The sequence below is a fragment of the Lepisosteus oculatus genome, chromosome 6 (genome assembly GCF_040954835.1).
Source record: "Lepisosteus oculatus isolate fLepOcu1 chromosome 6, fLepOcu1.hap2, whole genome shotgun sequence".
NCBI classification, from domain to species: Eukaryota; Metazoa; Chordata; class Actinopteri; order Semionotiformes; family Lepisosteidae; genus Lepisosteus; species Lepisosteus oculatus.
In genome coordinates this window covers 34,807,654-34,831,052 of record NC_090701.1, presented here as the reverse complement: position 1 = coordinate 34,831,052, position 23,399 = coordinate 34,807,654, and the positions used below count along the sequence as shown (strand labels likewise).

At 35.6% G+C, this 23,399-nt stretch overlaps 1 protein-coding gene across 4 annotated transcripts in view; it reads left to right on the top strand.

The window, feature by feature from the left end:
- map3k22 (mitogen-activated protein kinase kinase kinase 22) overlaps positions 1-23,399 on the top strand; it is a 72,431-nt gene that overhangs the window by 25,902 nt on the left and 23,130 nt on the right. Inside the window, exons 2-8 of one of the 4 annotated variants that reach the window (XM_015354300.2) lie at positions 367-451; positions 1,063-1,107; positions 2,082-2,126; positions 13,778-13,887; positions 17,924-17,961; positions 22,139-22,238; positions 22,769-22,879. In XM_015354300.2, coding sequence (XP_015209786.1) covers positions 433-451; positions 1,063-1,107; positions 2,082-2,126; positions 13,778-13,887; positions 17,924-17,961; positions 22,139-22,238; positions 22,769-22,879 — 468 coding nt within the window. In that variant the 5' untranslated portion in view covers positions 367-432. Of the gene's footprint in view, positions 1-366; positions 452-1,062; positions 1,108-2,081; positions 2,127-13,777; positions 13,888-17,920; positions 17,962-22,138; positions 22,239-22,768; positions 22,880-23,399 lie in introns of all 4 variants that reach the window. The other 3 variants (XM_069191217.1, XM_069191218.1, XM_069191219.1) reach the window with 3 other exon arrangements.

The window sequence follows — 23,399 nt, the reverse complement described above, 5'->3', positions numbered from 1 at the left end:
TGAATTGATTCGTTTTCATCTCTTCTAAATTGGGGGTATCCTTTTAGCTGTTGGGTGTTCATTAATAAAATAAACTCCCTGAGCAGAAAAACAAAACTTGCAAATCTGCAAATTTTCCAAACTAGTAAATTCTTTGTTCAATTAAGACTTCAGTTATGTACGGAAGCTCAGATAGAATAAAACCCAGCAGGTGTTTGGTCTTTCAGGACCTGTACTATAAACTTGTTGTTTAACATTGTGGAATAGTACAGAGCACAGCTTTTCTCTTATTTCAGTACAATAATGAAAACATCATCCTCTCTAGAATTGTACTATAATTGCTTATAAAATTTCACTTAACTTGAATTGTTCAAATTTATTTACCAGGGTGCAGGCTTTACTGACTAAGGGGAAGTTCAGTGCTGCAGTGAAGTTCAGTGAGCCCAGTTCCTGATGATGACTGTAAACATGGGTAAGCTGCACATTTGTTTCTGTTTCCTTTTGGGATATTTTTACACGTTATTGCCAGTGCAGGTGCAGGCATGCATCCCAGCCATGTAATGTACAGTAGTTTCACTTTTTCAACATTGTGTGTTAAGGGAAGGAAAAACTGTTCATGTCTGGTAAGCACATTCTGGTTCAAGTTCAAGTCTTGTAAGAGACAAGTGTACAAGACAAATATGTGTGGCAAATTTAAAAAATCATAATATTTAAAGTTTAGAAAAAAATTGATAAAAAAGATAAGCAATCAGGAACATCCTCTCCTGAAATGTCAGAATTGGCTTTTTTATGTTCCCTTTTCAGGAGAATCCCTTCCTCAGTCACAACAAAATCAACGCTCTTCTCTGAAATATTATCTCCTTGCACTCCCTCGAAAGGTCTCTTTCAGCAAACCTAGACCTCACACAAAAAGATTACCGTGCACACTGTGTAAGATGGAGAAACAGTGAACACAAAACAAGGTCCCTGGAAAGACTTTACAAAACAGAGCTCTGAATGTGTCAACAGAGCTGACCCACATTCATATCTTTGGGCCTGTAAATCTCACATAAAACTGTTAATTCTCCATTTCCCTTTCCATAGGTCCCACCACACAGAGGACTTCCTCACTCACACACACACAAGCTGGTAATACTTTTTGTTATTTTTTCTGTTTCATTTTGAAAATTGTAAATTAGGAATTATTAGGAACTTCATTCGTAACAGAAATGAGTGTACTCTGTCTTGCCGTCTCTGGGAACTATCTTAGTAATGTTTACATTTTAGTGCAACAAACGCAGTTAGCAGTTCTAGGTCAGATTTGACGTTGTCCTCCTCTTGCCTTTTGGTGACCTTGCTGCAGTACTTGAAAAGATCAAAGGACTACAAGTCACTCATTGTTTATACTTTTTGGCAGAGTATATACTTCCTAAAATGTTTCCCTGATCTTACCACTGTTTATACCACTATCACATGAATATGTTCCCTCAATGATTCTAGGTTTTGTGGAATTTTATTATTTGTTTTCTTCTATAACTTGCCACTATACATATAACTTGGTCTTTGTTCAAAATCTTGATATTGACATCTCTTAACTCCCCAGCAAATGTTCCAGTTATGTCTCTCTTAATTCCCTGGTCCATTTAAACCAAAGGCCCATTCAATGTCTCCTGTTTTCCAAATCTGGAATGTCTTCATCTAATTCAGCTGCATATGGCAGCTCCTAATCTACTTTCCATTAGGCTCCTCAATTACAAGCTAGCAATCTCCAGTGGGGCCAACTTTTCATCCATATGATGAAGCTTCTCCACCTTGTTTATTGTTTCTCTGAGGACACACCATTTTTTACCAAGTTCCAGTCACTGTCACCATTGGCTTACATTATGTCTTGAAGGGTCCAAAAACCAGTTAACTCAGACATCTGCCTTACTTTTTTGCTAGTAGACTGGATGGGCCTGTAAATGGAATATGGTTCATTACTTTTGGACTTCTTTAAAAGCCATTCCTAACTTGGTGTGCTATTCATGCTCATGGGTATTCGGGTTTGGGCTATTTACAGCAAACCTTTCATCCCAAAACAATCTGTGTCGTAAATACAGTTTTAATCATTCTCTGTTTTGTAGAAGACAGTTTCCCCGTTGGACCTGGGCATCACAGGAACATGCAAGGCAAGTAACTTAAATTATTATCATAAGATGTTAATATATTTTATGGTGTGACAGTGTGTAGTATAGATGGAAGAAAAAATGCAGTCATATTTTTGACTTTTTCATAGTGAAGTCATAGTTTCAAAGTCATGTTCTTCATGTCCATTGAAATAATGGCATCTTAGTCTTTTCCAAGACTGTGTCTTGAGACACTGTCTGATGTTTACAATAAAAACACACATTAAGGACAACATATAATAATTATCAACATATAAAAGATAACATAGATGACATAAATAAAAAATGATAGGATTATTTGTCAAAATTAATAATCAAAAGATTGGTTAAGTGGTAAGCATAGAACAATCTTGACAGACTACAAGTCCACAGCATACTATTCTGTAGATGCATACGCAGAACAAACATCTTCTATAAATGTTTCCATTTGGTGTGTGGGAGGGATCTTTCAGGCATACAGTATATACTTCTCTCAAATTGATTTGTGATCTTGACTTTTAAGAGTAGGCTAGGGTCTGTTCCAGCATTCTGCCACCGTATGCTCCATTCCAGCATACTGCACTCTGTCACTGTAAGAGTGACTCTGTAAGAGTTTGGGATATGTTGCCCAGTATCTCCACTTGTTCCCAGCATAGTCACATTCTTTTACTTTGTCCCCAGTCCTCAGACGAGACATGAGGGCCTTACTGCAAATGAAGCTCTGAGCTTTGAGGTTTTTGTGCATATTTCAGGCTGTAATCTAGTGGAAGAATTTTCTTCCAGCCTCTAAAGCCCTATCATTTTTGGCTTTCATTAAGGACATTTGTCTTATGTCCTGCTATGATGATTTTCTCCAGCTGACCAGTTCCTACAACCACTTATGCACAGTGGAGTGTAAACTGAAAGAACAGATTTAGAAAAAGCTATTGACAGTGTTGTGTCTAGGCCTTTGTTATCCGCTTACCTTCTCCAGATTGCATTTTTCTGGTAACCAGGATGAGTTGCCCATTGCAGCATAGGAATAAGGAAAGCCTCAGAAGCAGAAAGTGTTCATTTAAAAACCTCTAAGAACTTTTACCAGCAATGGTATTGTAATTGTTGAAACCTTGGTATCTCCATTAAGCTGAAATCTAAAAAGAAATTGAAAGCAACACTAGTTACATACAGTAAATATTTAATATGTTGTTCACAGCATTCGGAAATGCTCCAGAATTATCACTTATTTATCACCCTTGCCATGAGAAAGCCTTCCCCACACTGCAATTTTGACATAGCGCATCTGAAACATACCAGAAAACGTATGTTTTAAAATAGATTTTGCCACCATGATATTCACTAAACCACCCACAAATGTCCTAAACTGACTCAAAATTCCTAAAGCTTACATAATGACATACAGGAACCACTAAGCACAGGTGATCCTCACTTTTCTTGGTGAACCAGAATCAGAATCTGAAGGAGTTGTGCATCAAGTGTGTGTTGCTGGCCTGGCCTGTGTGGTCTGGCAGCTGTGTGTTCAGCGAGTGATGTAATGCCTTAATTTACTACCCTGCGTCACAGTTGCACCACTCTTCTCCCACACCGGGCCCCTTGTGTTTGTTTGGTATCCTTGGCGGCTGGAGCTCAGGCCGTCAACATTCCTGGAGGAGCTGCGGCTCCGAGCCGTCAGCCATCTCTCATTCTGAGAGGAAAGCACTTGAAAAAGGAAATCGGTTGACGCTAGTGTTTGTGTTTGAGGGGGTGTTTTTTCATGGAACAGGGTTTTCTGCTTTTACTGTATATCCACAGATTCTTCTTTTCTAGGATTTTCAGCTTCTTATAGGTGGTACAAGGGACTATATGGAAGTAGTTGATTTCCAGATTCAAGGATTGTTCAGACGTTCTTGAAGCACAAAATAAGCAAGAAATTGGGTTTTACAATTGTTATCATCTTTAAATTTTATATTACGAATTGCAATGTTTTTAAAGCTCCAAAATAAAAAGATACTTTGTATGTTTGGTTTAGTCCTACCTGAAAAGCCTTTTTAGTATATATACTCACATACTTGTAGTGAACATATTTGATGCTTTTCTGAAAACTGGATATGTAGCTCTATTAAATCTGTATAGGATTCCAATGATATGTACACCTGCTGAAACTTGCACCTTTTCGCAGGTGCAAAGGGAAACTACACTCACCTTATTGTTAGTGTGTTTTCAAGACTACAGATATTGCAGTTATTTTTGCAGAATAACAAGCATTTTTTTTTAAATATGGCACCTAGCATGCCAGGAACAAGCCACCTAACATACCTCTCACCCAATTTTAACTACAGATAATGAGAATGGAGCGTCAATAAGAACTGCTAAACTGTAGCTACCAGAAGATTCCTTGCTCTATACAAGATATGAAGTGGTCAAAACAAGTCAAATTATTATGTCGACTGTCAACAACAATGTATTGCAAAGTGGAATATCCTTATATTATACAGTATTGTATTTTACATTATTATTTAAATTTAAGTACTTCAGCAATTTGAATAATGAACAGCTGTGATGTCTTAAACTGAGTGTGGGATATCTTTTACCTTTTAATCAACCTTGTACTGTATATATTATATACATATATATTGTATTTTAATGTGCTCTGTCTGAATATAATCTCTAGTAAATATCCTTGTGTGTAACTAAATGGTGTAACTAGCTCCCCTCACACACTCACACACAATTTCATATTGGTAAGAAAGTTAAATTTTTCTGCTTTTTCTGTTTAATTCCCTGTGTGTCAAATTATAGTTTCAAGTAGCTATCCTAAGGATAAAGTAATATATCATTAAAAAAAACATTTAGGATGTTTTGATATTTGTTGAAATTCCCTCTAATCTTAATATTACATCCTGTAAAAACCTGCTCTTCTTTTACTTCCATATTGTCATTTGTAAATGGATTTCCACATTCTATGGTTTCTGCTGAAATTGAAAAACTCCTGTTGTGCAAGTACAGTAGAAGCATATGAGCTCAAGGGTATTTTTTTTATTTTGTGCCTCCTTAAGTTTTCAGCTTGTGGCACAAATGCGACTAAGATCAGTTACTTAAATGCAATATTCAATTCATAGTCTTATTGACGATCTTTTTACATTTTCAAAACAAAGTGTTATCTCTTAGCTAAATGGGACCATAATTCCACGTTTGACATTTAATCCAAATTCCTAAAATCCATAAGTTACTGGTTCTGTTGTCGGGATTGGTCAGGGTTGTCTGTTTGAGAAGAAAAAAATGGAAACATTTGGAATGTAGAACTTTCTTGATATCTTGATACATTTAAAGGGAGAAAAGCTTGATCTTTATATTTGGGAAGGTACCAAAAATGGATTAAGTTGCATCCATGGGAACACTACTGAGCTTCACTGATTTTATTACTTGAAACACCCTGAAAGTACAGTAAAGTATATGTTCACTGCCTGGCAACCCTGAGCATGGAAAATAAAGAACTGTACAGCCTTCCACAATATAACTACATAATAAAGTACTACAACGAGAATATTTTTTCTGCTGGAAAAATGTACATTAAAAGTCTAAATGTACGGTGAGTCATGAAACAAGCGGATACATGTAGCAATTGCGGTGAAGTTCTGTAGATTTAAAGCTGAACATGACACTTTTTAATACTTTTACCTGGGAATATGAAACAAAATACCCAGACATGCTATTCAAGAAATAACTGGATGAGATCCTCAGATTCATCAATTTACTTTTTTGTAATCAGTGTTACGATCTGAAATGTTTTCTGAAATGTTTTCCTGTGCATTAGTTAATTAATGGTTCCAAATTTAGAATTTAAAAGCAACAGGTTTATCTGCTCCTTGCTTTTTTTTTGTTCATTCAGCTGCCTCATGTTGGCAATTCACATATTAGTGTTGCCATTTGTCATCAATCAAATAATCAAATCATAATGTAGTATGTTTTCCAGATGATAAGAACAGTTTTTAAAATGTTCTCAAACTTTAAAGAAATGCAGTTATGAAATTGGTATGTAATTCTATTTTTTGAGATGTACAAGACATTTTAGTTAAGAAATGAAACCTGGATGAGCAATTGAAATTAATAAAAATGTACTTCATTTCAACTACACATTTAATATTTATGCTTTAAAATAGCATATAAATTAGCAATTGAAATTAATACAAATGTACTTCATTTCAACTACACATTTAATATTTATGGTTTAAAATAGCATATAAAGTAGACCGCTCTTTATTTAATACATATATGCAAGCTTAAAAAGAAAGAACATGCTCAAACCCTTAAAATTAATGTATACAGTATATTCTCCAAAAGAATGCTCCTTTAGATGCTTCATCTTTAGTGTCATAAAACCTCATTTATTGAGAGGGAGGTTAAGAGACCATAATGGTCTATTTTATTTTTAAAAAATAAAAAAAATATAGAAAAACAGATGACTAAAAATCTAAAATGTATGGCAATGTATACTGTTAATAAAATCCAAATAAAGTTTATAATAATTATGGTAAAGAAATAAAGCTGAAGTTTATCACGAATACTAGGCCACTAGATAGAAAACCCCTAATGAATGGAGTGAGACTTTTGGATGAACAGGAGTTGTGCTCATCTGTCTTAACATTAACCTTTGAAAATAACTAATGGGGAAGTAAGACTTCTTTATACTGTCTGTTCCTTGTCTTTCTGACATTACAGTGAATCAGAGTTTCTGAGAATTTAGTCCAAAACTGGTAGCTTTTCTTCAGAACAGTAAGTCCCCAGTTTTAAAGGTTGTGGGAAAAGAAACTTAGATTTCTTGTTTGAGCTCAGATTTTTATTTTTAAAGGCTGTTTTCATTTACTTCTGAATACTTGTGAATTCTGAGGAGTATTTCCTAATTTAGTAGGGAACAGCTTTATTGTAGCTGGTACAATAATATACCCGTCATTTTGTTAAAAGTGAGACTTTATACATGATTTGAATTTTGAGTAATTTAAATCTATTTTGAATGTCAATGAAAATATAAAGTAGTTGTACAACCATTGATCAGTGCCTACATGCCTTTAAAGGAATACAGGTTATTTTTTTCATGTAGCAGTGTAACAGTGATCTCCTACCCGGGTCTTAGAGAAATTCAGTCAAGTCAGTTTAATAGAGTTTCAATGTTTTTAAATACTGGCATCACCTGTAAACTGATGATGAATTGAAGAGAACTCTGATCCTCGAGGGCTGAAGAGTACTTAGATTTGAATCATAATTTGATAATTTGATGATGATTTTAGGTTAAGTGTGGACATTTCTGGATCATCTGCATAGAAATTTTTTTGCAGATGATTTCTGGATCATCTGCATAGAATGGTAATTCAGACCCGATTTATTTGCAGTTCCTCATTTTTTAAATTCAAAATTCGTTTGGAAGAAATAAGCCATTTACATATCAGCATAATTCTATGTTTATTTTTATTTTTGCCCGTTAAGGTGTATGTCAAACATGCTTGTGAAACCTCAAAATAGAACCAGATGCGAACCTAAAAGAGAAAATAACCAATGCATGCAGTCAACAAAAGAATATACCAAGTAAAATGTAAAAGAATGTACTAAGATTAGAATATAATGCGCTAAATCGAATTATAATCTGTCGCTACACAAATCCCTCATTTGTCATCTGTAGCTGGATTGCTGTCTTTGGAAGATGAGGTCAGAAGCATTTTATGTATTGATATTTGAACATTTTGTACGTCTTCAGAATCAATAATAGTCCATGTAGATAAGTATCTACTGTAAAACACTGAAGTACTGCTGACATTGGTCTCTAGACAATTCAATTCTAGTTGTGCCTCCACCACTCCACCATTCTGTCGTTTTGTCTGAATGTAGAGACATGCAGTATGCATGTTGTTATAGGAGTACACCAAGTTTCCACAATTTTTGTATAATTTTCATTAAGAAAACAAAAAAGTATTAAAAGCTTATATATGGTGATGCAAATTTGGATTTGTTATAAAATATTAGTTTGGTTGCTTATTTGGAAAACAAAAACAAGAAATATAACAATCTTTTGGTGTCAGTCCCAAGTTTTTACATTGTTCATTTCCCCTTGTTTCATCAATTTTCCATGTATTTATGAAAGTTTGAATTTCTGGTTTTGATAGGGTGCATTAAATAGTGCATTAAAAATATTATAAAAATCCAGACTGAATTTCTGGAAAAGGGCCAGAGGAAGGAAGGAGATCATTAAAAACTTAACAGAACATTTAAACAATTTTAAAAAGCACTATATCTAACATCCAGCTACTGTACATCTCATTTTAAATAACAATGATGGTCTTACATTTACAGTATGAAAATGATTTCCTATTATTTAATGTTTAATATTATATTATATGAGTTAATAGAACTACATTTATTGCATTATATTAATAAATGTACCTGTGTATAAATAATCTAAAGCAAGATCTTTTCAGATAATGAAAATAAAATTAAATGTAGCCTTTTGTACTTGAAAGCAATCACATTCAATGTCTAAAACTTGTTTTCATTTTTCCAGAATGCAGTACAAATTAACTGTGATGACAAGAATTGTGTGCGTTTCAATAAAAATAAATTGCACATTCTTCACAGCAGAATTCTTCATTCACACATTTTTGATGCAGTGTTTCAATGAGCGATGCACACTGAAGTGATACCACTTTCAGGTCTAACCAGAAAACCTGCTGTTTCACATCACATACAGTATCTCTGTTCTACATACAGTTGGTTCCTAAAATCAGGAACTACTGAAATGAAAGCTTTTGAGTCCATGATTCAATTGATTTATTGTCCAAAAGCAGCAGTGTATCCTCTATAGTTCTGTCCCCCGAGTACTCCTCTCTGCACAGAAGCAGAGCATTCACTATATTAAGTGTGCACCATGCTGCTCTGCAATTAATGTCTTTCAGACGAGATTACAGTTGCTCCCTTTGAACCAAGCTTGTCTGAAAGTACAGCATGGCTTGTGTGATATAAAAAAATTAAAGGTGTATCTTTTGTGTTAGTGTAGATAAGTATCTAAGACTCTGAAGTACTGCTGACATAGGTATCTAGACAATGCTGATTCATTAAGGTTTTGTGAACAGTATCTGTCAGTAGAAAACCATTTCAATGGCATAATGAATCTAGTGATTTTCTCATGGTGAGAAAAGTATTTTGTTTCTTCTTGATATTTGCTAGATTTTCTAAGTAATGTCCTTAATAAGAATGGAAAAAACTTTTGGTTTATCATACCTCAACAAAGTAAAATGAATACATTTCATGGGTTTACCAATCAAATATTGCTTTGTCGAGTTGGTTGCAGAGCTGCGGTTTTCTGAGAGGGCTTACAGTACTGCTTGTAGGTGTGCTTTTACACTGTAAAATGAATCCAAGCTGCATGAGCTATTCCCACTGGTGTTTAGTGGAAAGCTGCCAAATGATTCGCCTGACAGAATCTTCAAAGTATGCTGCTTTTACTTCTCGGTAAACACAGAATATTAACAAAACATAATACAATAGATTTTATACCTACACGTGTTTAACATATACAGTAGCTAATACTCAGAAGAAATAGTGCAGATTAAGGATACCTCTTTTTTTAATTAATTAAACTTCATCAATAAACCATTTGAAATTTCTTTCAGAAAGCTTCGTAAATACAAACTCTTGTCTTTTGTGCTTGTAGTTATTTAGAAAAGGTGAATCGAGGAATTTAGATTTATACAATGAGAGCTGAGAGCACCATGCAGGCAGGACATGACGCTTTCCTGCCATGGTTAAAGTAAGTTCTACAAATCCATCCCAGCTGCGCACTGATTTACTAGATTGAACCCTTGACTGAAAGAATAACTTGCTTAGTCAGTCCCTTTTTCAGTTTTCAGCGCCTGGGAAAAATGCCATGTTTTAGATAACTCACTTTTATAGGTAAACCTAAGCATTTCCACTTTTAGCACTTAAAATGACTAAAAAGATCAAATTAAACATGATTGCTCCTGCTTGAGAACTTGGCTAGAATGGAGCCCCAGGGACCAGCATGCCCTGCTGTTTGATGCATCCTGTATCGTTTGTTTTATCAATGGCTGGGCAGTGTCTGAATTCTTCGAACACCACAGGTAACAGAGTCAAGTTGCAGTCAATTAAAGGACACTGAAAGGTTGTAAATTCCTACTCATTAAGCAAGCACATTGTTCAGTTATCTCAGGAGAGGATAATTCTAGTTCTAGAAAGTTTACATGGTGTTAAAGTTTTTTTTCCAGATAATCTCTATTAGGCCTAATTAGCTTACTTCAGTGGTTCTCAAACTATGGTATGGCCGCCGCCAGCTGGTATACCATATGACCCTGGAACTTTGTTGTGTGCACTGAAAAATTGGGACCGGTTTCCATATTTTCTATTTTATTACGTGTCAAATACGCAGCCTACGTCCGATATGATACAGCGCACGCTAATTCTTGAGTGGACAAAAGAGCTACTATGTAATTCTATACCATTGTATAGAAATGCATGTAATGAATGTAAGTGACCAAATGTATTTAAAAAAAGTTATTTCTAGCAAATAGGAAGGTAGGATAATGTGCGTGATTTTGGAACAATGCTAACCTAGTAAGCACAGGAAAGCATAGAAATGCATACTACAAACGCAAGTGACCAATTGTATTTTAAAAAAAGTTATCTTCAGCAAATAGGGAGGTAGGAGAACGTGCATGGTTTTGGAACACTGGCAATCTTGTGAGCACAGGAAACTGTGATAGATATCTAAGGACTGTTCTAGGTTAATTTGAAAAAAATACACTGAGTTTCGCTCCCATGTGCATGAAATAAAAACTTCTGAAACGTAAATGGGGAAAATGTGGATTGCTAAAGCAGGTAAGCCCCACACTACTTGTGAAGAACTTTGTTTACCGTTTGCAAAAGAGCTGACACGTATTATGTGTGGAGAAAAAGCTGCTGCCCCCTTCAAAAGACAGTCACTGGTAGAATTACTGGTATGGCGGATGATGTCAAAAGTACATTGATAGAGCGCGTTAAGATGAGCAGATGCTTTTCACTGCAATTAGACGAGTCTGTAGACGTAATTGATTTGGCCAATTAGCTCGTTTACGTTAGATACGAGTTTGAGGGTACGTCCCATGAGGACTTTCTGTTCTGTAAGCCACTACCAACAGGAACTACAGGAGAGCACATATTACAGCTTCTGAATAAATGCATCGAAGAGAATGTCATCGACAGGATAAAACGCGTCGGAGTTTGTACAGATGGTGTTAGAGCGATGACAAGCCGACACAGCGGTGTAGTTGCACAAATTAGAAGTTGCTCCAGATATGAAGTGGACGCATTGCAACATCCACCGCGAGGCCTTGGCTGTCAAAAAAATGTCTGATGATATAAAATCTGTTAGACTCTGTTGTGAATTGTATCATGGCTCGACCAATGAATTCAAATCTGCTTTGCTAGACTAAACAGGCTCACCCCTCTCACTGAAAAGGTGCTTTTTTATTGTTTATTTTTAATTCTTATTTTTCCTGTTGTCATTCTGTAAAGCGCTTTGAGAAGCCACTTTTAAAGGCGCTATATCAAATAAAGTTTATTATCATATCGATAATATGTGTATGTGAGTGTGTGCGCGCATGCGCGCACATGTTGGTCAATAAGATTTTCTGGGGTTCCTATGAGAAGATGACTTGTACAGTATGTGGTACTTGGATGCTTTGGTTTGATCAGGGGTGGTACATGGTCCAAAAAGTTTGAGAACCACTTGCTTACTTCATTTAACATGGGAGACCATTTGTTATTTGGCCCCGGGAATTGTTAATTTAAGCCTATTATGTACTGCTTATGAACGTATATCTATTTTATAAGCCTTTAAAGTGTCCTTTCAGGTTTCAGGCATAGTTGGAGATTTCAAGATACTTTAAAGGTTTTAGGATTACATTAATTTAAAATCTGCAAATTTTTAGGAGCTACTTTTAAACTATTAGGAAGCTATGCTGTACATGAAACTCAATGAGAAAATAAGCTTGAATGTTCTTAGGTCTCAATTATTTATTTGATTCCTAAAAAGGATAATGTGACTGAGGAAAAGGGAGCTAATTATTGTCTGATATGAGTAACATGAAATGACAGAAGCAGCTGCAAAAAGAAATGCATTTTTGTGGGTACTTCTTGTTTTCTTCATTGAAGAATAAAAGTCAGAGTAGGGATTTTCCCATTCATGTTAGTAAACTTCATCTACAAAACTGTAAAAGAATTGCTGTCCTTAGGGACTTCTTCAATTTTCTTTACTAATACTTAAGTTGTACCTCAGCCCTGTGAGATCATAGTGGTTCTGCTGGAAAGTTCCTTTGCCACATGTACTGCTACAGTACATAGATAGTTATCCAATGCCTGAATTATAAAACGTGAGGTTTGTCTGGCTTGCAGAAGATTGTTTTTTCTATGCAGTGGAATTTTTATTGTCCTTATTTCTAAATGTATGTTAAAACATTCAAATACATTATTTTAATTAAGTCAGGTATGAATCTCAGGCAAAAACAACTTAAGATAAATGATATATAATGAATTAAAAAACATGGAAAAATGAGATACTTGTATTACAGAACATTGTATTTCTTCTAATTCTTCTAATTTCTGCTCATTTTGTCTTGATTTCTATTATTGTTGTTTTATATTACAGTAAGGTAAGCCTCTGGCAAACATATTGAACAAATTTCATGTGCTTCTAAATGTAAATTCCCCATCTTTTGGCCCTCTGTCGTTTGTGAAATGGATGATGCAACCAGTAAATATCATAAGAACTTAAACCAACACAAATCACATAGTTTTCTTTATAGCCTTAATTCTATTAAACTTCACTTACAATTGTTTTTGCGTGTATAAGTGAGGATGTGTAAATGTGCACTGTAGTCACCCACCAGAATGTAAAACAAGGTAGAATTGTTAGAAATGACTTATTTTTTAATAAATACAATGTGTGCGGCACGGTGACACAGTTTAATTTCACCCTGGGGTACTATCCATGTAGAGTTCTTCCCCCTGTGTTTGTGTGAGTTTACAGTGGGTTCTCTAGTTTCCTCCCATAGTTGCAAAAACATACTGGTAGGTTAATTGGCTTCTGGGAATTTGGTCCTGGGGTGAGTGTGTTTGTGTGTGCCCTGCGATGGACCAGTGTCCTGGCCAGGGTGTACCCTGTCTTGCAACTGTCGCTTGCCCGTTTAGGAATGCAATTTCAACTGTGTGTGCCGCCATATAAAACACCTAATCAAATTTTATTTTGTACAAGTTGTGTAATCCCAGAAGTCATTTGAAATATTAAAGTCATGCTGTTGAACAAATGTAAGTGGCAGGGTGTACTGATCCATATGTGGTTATAGCAAGATGAGGCATAATGAAGGATCTTGCACCACGTATGCAAGTTTCCATGGCTGGATTTTTCAAGAACTCAGGTTTCTGCGTGTTACCTGAGCTTGAAACTGACAACGGGAGAAACCTGTGGTTTCCTTGTTTCCTTGTAACACTAAACAGAAATAAACAGGCTACAGCTGTCATTGTAGTTCTGAAGTGGATCTTGTATCCAAAACCTGTGCAAGTGCAGTCACAGGTACTGATTATAGTCAATATAAATCATAACAGGCGATGCTTGCCTATGAATGAATCTCACCTTCTTACAATCTTGTTTTTATTTACAGATGACGAGGAAGCCCTCAACTCCATTATGAAAGACCTGGCTGCCTTGGGTCGATGTTGTGCACATCTTAACAGCAATAAAACAAAAAACAACTCGTTGTCCTTCAGACAGGTAAGCTATATGATCCTGCCTCATCTGTTTTGTATTTACATAAGAGCTCTGGGTTGCAGATGGAGGTGAACACTTCTCAGTTAATCTTTCATGTTAATGTCACAATGGTCTCTTAATTTATGGTAAGTTTGAAGAAGAGCATAATTAACAAAAATATATTTTTGTCTGTCCTATGTTTTTGGAATACCAGTACTGCATTATGTCATTAGCAAAATAATTATTATTTTAAGAAAGGACCCTTAGAAACTTGCAAATAGCAGTGTATGGGTATTTCCTGACGAGGTTTTGGAATACTTGCAGTCCTGTGGTTTAGCTGACACAAAGCAGCTTCCTCCAGGCTTCACCTGTGCTCTTGGAGAAGTGCTCTTGCATCATTTCTCCTGGGCATTATACATTCAAGTGAATCTTGCATTATTAGGAGATAATACAGTGTTAACAGAGCCGTTTGTCTCTGTTTTTGTATGTCACAGGCATAGACTTATAGTTATATATATATAAAATATGTAAATAACAAATACAGAAAAATATTATAATATCGTACCACATAGAAAGCCTGAATAGATACAACTCTGTTCTTTTGTGGAGAGTTCGCTTGTTTAAAATTCAATTTCAGAAGCACGTCTGCATCTATAGATGTATGTTTAGTTATCCATTCAAATTACAGTTTTTATGTACCTGACCTCTTTCCCACATATCTTAATTATTTGATCGTCCATTCAGCACAGTATTTTAATGTCTGGGGTAGAGTCTCTTGCTGATGCTGAAACAGCAATAAATCTTTCAAAAAGGGTGTGGCTTGATAGCATTCAGTGGTGTAATCATTTTAAGCAGAAAGCAGCTTTCTTTTTCGTCTTGTCAACTAAAGGCTTGGCTTGGTCTTTAATGGGTGTGTTTCTATAGTTGTCTTGCATGTCAGTACAGCAGCTGTTCATTATTTACATGCCTTTGGGTTATTGCATCATTCCATGCCAGTGGTCATTTAAATCATTAAACAGCAGTTGCTCAAGAACAAAAAAAAAAATCTTAGTGTTTGATACAAATGTACAGTCACAGCTGCAGGCATTGGCCACCTCTATTTTTATAATATGAATTTACAGAATGTAGATAGTTATTTCTGCCACTCTGTTAAAGTCTATGGAGGTCAAGGTCTAAATATCAACACTTTGTATCTTCAATTAGTTTCTACCCTAGAAATCATGACTAACACTAGTTACTGTATATAAATGAATGTTAAATAAACTTAGCTATAGTCAGACAACTATAATTTCACAGGCAGTATCCATTATACTTAATTAAAATGACAGCTGAAGATGCAATTTCTTATGTCTCTCATTGTTTGTTGCTGGATGTGCAGCTCTGATCTAACAGCACCTCTCTTATTCTTGTGACTTTATGGTACCTAATATTTTACACTAATTGCATAGCAGTGTGGTGCAGGTTTATTACAGTGTGTACTCTTAAACTAAAAAGCAAAGAGAACTGTTTTTTCAGGGGCATGACTACATGGTATCCATTGCTGGCTTTGAGCAGTTGTGAGGCTTCACATTATACCACTATGCCACCCTTCTATATATACTTTTGGTGTTACATTTAATGTGTCCCTTAGTTTTTTTGTCATGTGACATCCCTTTAAACTTTTTAAAATATATTTTTTTCTGATTCCCAGTTAAAAACACTAATCATATGCTAATTCCAAAAGAGGACTCTGACAGCTTGTCAGCTGGTGCTCATCCGGGAGCTCACAGCTACCAAGCCTTGATTCCTTCATGGGTGGCAGCTGGGAGTCTACCTATTTAAACTCTTTCAGAAGCAACACTCTCTCTGGCGAATGCTCTGTTGAACCTGGAGAAAGCAGCCTTATTAACTCAGCAGCAGAGGCTTCTGGCTGCAGTCGCTGGAGAAGAGGTCTGGCACTGGCAGTGGAGGTGTTAGAAATACAGTATGTGCTATGTGAGTGTGGTTGTCGGGGAGGCAGTGTGGATAGAGATGTTGTTGGCTGTAGGAGCCATAAAGTGTTGGAAAGCTGGTGGAACATCCAAGCCATCCACAGGGCCGTCTTCAGAGAAACTGGAGTAAACAGTCTTATTGAATGGCAGAGTAGGGCAGCTGTGGCCACAGGAGATACAATAAGGCAGAGCAGTGGCATGTGCTCTATGTACTGTAAGTGTAAGTGACGGATATCCCTGAAGGTTTCTGACAGAAAAAGGCCACAGTAAATGGATAAAAAAGACAGTGAAGCCAGAAGTGTAGAGAGCATACCCTAGTCGTCTGTCAGATTGTATCAGACCTTTTCTCCTGTGTGGTCATGCCTGTGGGTGAATGAAAGCTTGAGTTTTAGTGGTGTTTGCGGTTTTAAAATAGAAATGTAGTGTAAAAAGATTGGGAAACCATTCCCAGACTCTGATGGAAGAAGAGTAGGAGGGGCAGTCTGTCTGGCTTCTGGCTCTGGTGGTAATAAATGCAAGCCTGGTGTGTTTCCACTGGAGAGCCAGAGGAGAGCCGTAGCAGTTTGTGAGTAGAACATTACTGTGAGAAAGTGAACAGGAGTTAGTGCAAGCAGTTAATAGTATTTGAGTTAGTATTGCTGTGAGATAGCGGATGACGGTGTTATTGGCTTAGATGGAGAGTAGTAGAGTAGGAATAATGTGCAGCAGGCCCAGAACAAGCTCACCTGGGAGAGGAGGGGCTGGGACGTCAACAGTGATGAGCCACATTTCACTTAATGTCTCAGCTGCTGATTGTTTAGCTTCTTCATTCCCTCAGGCACAGTTACAGGCAACACTGATTCCAGAGCATAACAGAGATGTGTTGCCAATTTCAACTACGAAACGGGCTTAGTGGTCCAAATGACCTCTTCTCATTTGTAAACTTTTTATATTCATACGTTCTTACCTTGGAATCTAGTGAAGAGACAATCATAGACCATCTCCTTTTAAAAGGAAAGTATGTAAATATAAAATAAAGAAAAAGCGGAATACTAAATAAGAAGCATTTAGTCATGGGTGTGGAGAAATTAGAAGTGAAAAGTTTGTATACAGTACGTAACTGTGTACACAATTAAGGTTTTATTATTTATTTATAGCTTGTCTTGTTTGTTGAGATTTAAAATCTTATGTAGACTTATGTCAGTCTTTCTATGTCTATACTTCTACTGAAACTATTATTCCACACTATTAACTTTGGTACCATATTGAATTTGAATTATTAGTGTGAGAGGATAGTACAGTCGCACGTACTGTATAAGAAATAAATTATGTTTCATGAATATTGTAGCGCTCTCGGGTTCACATGGGTACGCGCCCTCGCTGCTGCCGGCTCTGGTTATCCCCCCACCGATGGGGACTCAAACCTGGGCCTCCGGCATCACTCAACAGGGACCCAGCCTCTTGAGCCAAAGGGAAATCTCCCCTCAGCCCGACGGCTGTGGTCCCTGCTATTCACAGGTCGCACAACCTGCAATGGTGGCCGTATGCGTTACAATATGCAATTTATGTATGAATTTATATTCCTACTACTTTGGACAAAGTTTTCCAATTTGTGCAGTTAAGGCCGAAAGAAAATGTGTAAGAAAAGTTATAAGTGAACAGAGAACTAGATATACCATTAGCAATGGAGAGATCACATCAGGCAAAAAATTTTTGCTACAACTGTGAACAGAATAATGTTGTTTTTTAGTAGCACACTTTCATTGCTTAGTTTTTGTGTTCAGTTAGGATTGATGATTTAGAGTCGATTTTCATTAACTGCCATTCTTATGTTGAATTATATTTCCTTGTCACAAATGTGAAAGAGTAAGGTCCACCCTGAGGAATGTGCCTTAAAAGTATTTGAACCTTGTCACCTGTAGTAATGAAGTAGGATTTTTTTCTTCATTTGTTATTCCTTGTCTTTTTCTCCATTTTGTCTTTGCTGCCTTTAATTTTCTTGACACATTTTATGGCTTCTGAAAAACATGTTGGATATTCAGTATCCATCTAATCATTAAGCACATAGGCTTTGTTCAGAATTTAACATTTGTGTTCTTTTTCCTTAGCAGGACATACGGATCAAGTTAGAACACGAAAGAGAAAAAAGGTAATTATTTTTTTCATAAATGGCTTCACATTTAAAACTAATTTATTTAAGCCTATAATATTTATTGGCAAGTTTCTGAGTATGTTTTCTGGATTTTTTTAGATTTTGATCTTTTAAAAAATCTCCATGAATCTAGCATTTAATTTGAATTTGCCAAATGCGGCTTTTATTAGTTTAATAAAAAAATACCCGTGGATCCTGCTGGATAGAATTAATGTACAAAACCTATAAAAAAGTGAGTAGACTGTGGAACCACCCCGGTGATAATTACTTGTACTAATATCGGTTCATATAGACTTACATGTTTGATCACCTGCCTTGCCGTTGACTTTGTAAAGTGTTTTAGAGTTTCCTGAGTTTTCATGTGGTATTCATTATCCAAAGGATATCACAATATATCAAATGTGCTCTGTTCAGTTACATGCGAATTGAGCTCTGGCTCTTTAAAAAGTGATCACGCTAGCATATCGAGGTCAATGCAATTTCAGTTACTTGGTGCCTGGAACTGTTCACTAACGAGAAAAAAAAGGCTTCAGTTCACTTCTGAAGAGTGATTGTGAAGTTTAAGACAGTGTTAAGTTGTGATTCACTGTTGATGTCTAGAGTGCTAGAGATCTTAAATCGCATTGAATCAAAGAAGCATCCCCTATTAAGAAACCACATTACAGAATGAAACATTTTTGTTAATACTCATAAAGCAGGTTTACCAACTAGGTGTCAAATGCAGTCTCTAGCTCTGTAGTGAGGTGCATATTGAATTTCTGGGCTTAGTTCCCTGACGTTATTAGTGTGCAGAAAAAGACAATTCAGCTCCAGATGTTAGTTTTGAACATGCTTGTATTTTCAGTTTTATGTCCTAATCTTGTGAGATGTGCAACAAAATCTTGACACTCTTTTGCTCTGTTTTATACGACAGTTACACTAATCTAGTTGTGCTCTAAAGATTTCTTTGCCTGATAGAGCGAAACTGTATTTATTCCCTCTGATAGCTAAAAAGATCTCATAGCATACTCAAGTGATGTAAATATATTTAAAATAAAACACATATTTTATTGTCTCTAGAAAAATAGGTTTGGTCCTATGTTCCTCAAGTACATTTTTTAAAGTATTTTAAGCTTGCTACAGTTTCCCTTTTTATCTCATTTTTTAGAAGTCTAAATCACTATTTTTGTATGAAAACGCCCCAGTTATATACAAATAGTAGGCTAATCACTCTAGTGAACGTCTGGCAGAAACAACTGTTACCTTGTGTGGAATAGCACAAATAATGAATATGATTCTTAGCTCTATACAGTAAATCTGACTTCAGCGTGGACAACTGATTTCTGCGGCTGCCATGTCACTGAACACTTTTTTAGTTCGCATCTAATACAAATTCCAGTCATAAACAGAAAAGTAGTTATGAAGTGGATAACCTTTATTTTAGATCTTTAATTGAAGAATGGCTGCAAAGACATTTGCTATATTTGAATCATCTCAGTTAATTAAGCTATATATACAGACCTCCAGATTGAGAATTATAAACCTGATGATCCATTTCAGCCAGTAAATATTTCACTAGAATGATTGTTATTCCATTGTAATTACCTGGGAAGTTCAGTATTCCGAAACATTAATTCAAAGGTTTACAATCCCTTTGACAAAAGTTATAGTAGTAGTAGTAGTAATAATAATATAAAATATGGTCTTCATTTGATATCACCTGGCTCAGGCATTTTTTAGGTGCAAGGCTGCATCATAGTAAACATTTTAGTGTTTTGTAGACTTTAAGGAGCATTGGTTAATGGAAGTATGAGAAAAATGTGTTCATATTAAACCAATATACAGAAAAAAAAAACACATTTTTCAACTTATAGTATAATAGTATAAACCATCTAACCATCCACCATGAGTTAGGTAATTTAACCATGACTTTCATAAAGCCCCAAAGAGATTGGATCAGAGGATTTAACTAGCATTGCAATCAGTGATACTGTCAGCAATACTCATTGCGTTTGTGAATTAAAGCTAATAGGTTGTATATTAATCAGAAAACAACAAAAAAACAATCTGAAAGAATTAGCTGAATAAGGGGTATGAAGTTAAATCTTCCAACACCACTTCTTAGGATAGAATCAGTGAGAAACTATTTGTAGTTATGAAAATAAAGGTAAATTATGCTGTATAAGGAACATTTTCCATTGAGCATTACTCACTTAAAAACTAACTTGAAAAATATTTCCTGGTTCTTTTATGCTGTTCCAGTTATTTCTTTTTCCTCTCAGGAAATTTCCCTTTGGACTTGCTCTAATTCGGGGCTGCTAGTGTTAAACCTACGGCCTGCATTACTGATTAGAAACCTGGTATGGGAGGAGTCCCACAAGAAACAAAACCAGGGTCACTCCCTTTTCCTGACTGTGATTAATGACCCTGGAACACCTACTCCACCAGCAACCTGTGAGATAGGAAAGAAATTACCTTTTGAAACCATTCATGGATCAGGTTGTGTTGACTCTTGCAGAGGAGTACAAACACAGTAGCTGACGTGCAGAAAAGAAACAGAAGAAAACATGCTACATTTTGAAGAAAACAGAAATTTTATCGACCCAGAAATGATAGTGGTTGTTCCATTTTATTGTTTCCATTTAAATTGAGCAGTATGTGAGAGAGTAGTTGCTTGACGTCAGAGTCATATTCTGTAAGCTGAAGGCACTTGAACCAGTGCCTGAGCAGAGCCAGGGCTTAACGTAAAGGGAGGTTATTAGCCTCTTCCCGCCAAGCGAGAATAAGGTAAAAAGGTTAGTAAGGGGAGTTTTTTAATACAGTTCCAAATTTATTATTTAAAATGTTTGCAAGTGACAGATATCATTTGGAATGGAAACAAACTTTGTAAAATGTGTTATTTGCAAAGCAACATCTGTTGTTTTTTGAGACCGTTTCAATTAATCCATTATTTTTTCAGTGAATATGATCAGGAGGCATAGACAGTGATGTTTATTTTACATTGTGTGTGGTAGTTGCTACAATGTATGCTGAACTTCATCAGGGATTTTCACATAATAATTTAATTAATTTATATTGCTAAGATTATACAGTATACAAATCATGTTGTTGCTCTAGAAGTCAATGTACAATAGCATTCAACTTAATTGTATTACAAGCATTGGTAAACAGTACACCTTTGTAATTATTTTTAATTCCTATTGTAGTTACATAATAAGCCTATCATTGGTTATTTATTGTGGATTGCGCAGAGAAAATAAAGTAAAATTTATTCCATGGTTTAAAGAGAAGATAGAAAACAATGTTTCGGATGTGAAGCCTTCTTCAGGTGTGTGTGCACCTCTCTCTTCTCTCTTCTCTTTTCAGTATGAAATAAACCTAGTACTTGTTCCATATCATATGAAGTGTTGTTAAACAAGTACACTTATGTAACATCATATCTTTAAAAGATACATTTTATTCTTTGTCTTCTACGTACTTTAAAGTGTTTTTTTTTAATTCTATTTCAGATATTTTAAAGATGTTTTTTTTTAAAAAACTGTTAAAAAACTTAACAGTTTAGATGTATGTTTCCCGGAACACTAAGATGCCATTTAAACACTGAGTGCAGAAGTATTCAGCAGACACTTTGGACAAACAAAAAGTTGATGCTCGTGCTTTGCTTTCATGACAGATGATTCAGTAATATATAGATATATTTCGGGGTGTTCTTGGAATTGAGAACAAACACAGAAAGCCATTGCCTCAGTACCTAACTCATCATCAGTAGATCACAAACAAGTGACTCAAGTCTCTTCCAGCATAATGACTAGCATAACTTATTTGGGCATTCAGAGTCAAAGAACTAGGGTTTCACTCTAAAGTCTAGGCCGAGGACAGTTTGAAGCATCATTATATTTTCTGAAGTGGCAATGTACAAGCTGAACACTTGTGTATTATCTTTTGAAAACTCAGGGAGAATTTAATAGCACATGAATCTTTGCTAAGGAATGTCCATGGTCACTGATGTAGTATGTGACGTATTGCATCTTTTCTCACACTCAAAGGAGTGCTTTTTGGAACACTACAGAAATGTCCACCAGAATAATAGACCACAGCATGATGTTTGCCAGTAAAAGTTGAAAGGGACTTTCGTTGTCATTGACAAAATGCAAGGCACTTTAAAGACTAAGTTCAATTCAATTTGTTCTTTTAGGATTCTTCAGTTTCGAAGACCATTGAAGTTTATGGAGCTCACACAGAAAGTCACAGATGCCTTTGGACAACAGATGGATTTGTACTACCCTGATAAAGAGGTGCTATTTCCTGTGCCAGACTGTTTGGAATCATCTTCTGATACTAGAATTTAAAAAGATTAAATTGAGACTACACAAAATGATCAGAAAATCTTAGCTGCCATTTACTGTTTATTTGCCGTTATTGTTAGGATTTTTAGGATTTATTAAGATGTTCAGATTTTTAAAAGATGATCTTCTTATGTAATTCCCAGTAACAATTATTAACCTGCATAGCTTAGTGTCTCTTGTATTAATTCCTTTACAGAATGTTTGTAGTAGAAACTGTAATCTGTTTTCCTCATATTTAGGGTCCTAGGATTCTACCATTGGTGTTACACTCTTGGTTCTTAAAGAAGAAGCACCATGGAATGATTTAAAGCTCCAAAGTATCTAGTTGGTTACAAATGAGAAAGTTTGTTAGGGTGATACAAATGTTTCCCTCTGCCCTGGAACTCTGCTGTGTGAAAAGACTCTTATATTAATGAAAAAACATGCAGCATTTTGGCAAGTTCCATTGCTCATTTATAAAACTTCAAATTCGATTTCAGCTTCTCCTTCTGCTGAAATGCCAGGAGGATTTAGACAAGGCTATGCTGTGCTTGGACCGTAGCCCGTCAATGAAGAGCTTGAGAGTATTAGTCAAGACTCCAAAAAACCATGTGAGTCATCTTTATGGCAGGGATTCCAGCTGGGATTTGTTTCAAGCTTAAGAGAGAGATTTTCAAAGCACAAACAAAAAGAGGGTTTCCTGAATTCAATCAAAAAGCATCCTGATCTGGTGTCTGTTAATTCTAGCATTTGACTTAAAAAGTTTTGGATGTGATGTTGTATCATACTTTTTTTTAGATAATTTCCTATTTTTAATGAGTGATGAAACTAAAAATATAAAAATGCAGTCCAATTAAAGTGATTTTGGCTATTCAGGAGCTATTTTTATCACTGATATTGTAACAGTTTTAAAAATCTGGGATACTTTGCATTTATTGAAAAGATTGTTTTGTGGTGCAGATATGTGCTAGCCCTACTCGATCCCACTCAAAATAATAATTCTAGATGATCTTTATTTGAGTTTTGCAACATGAACTTTTTTTAATTAAGAAAATGGAATATTAACTAGGACTGTATTTTTGTGCTTTGGTTAATTAGCATATTATTCAGTACTGTATTTTAGAAATCAGT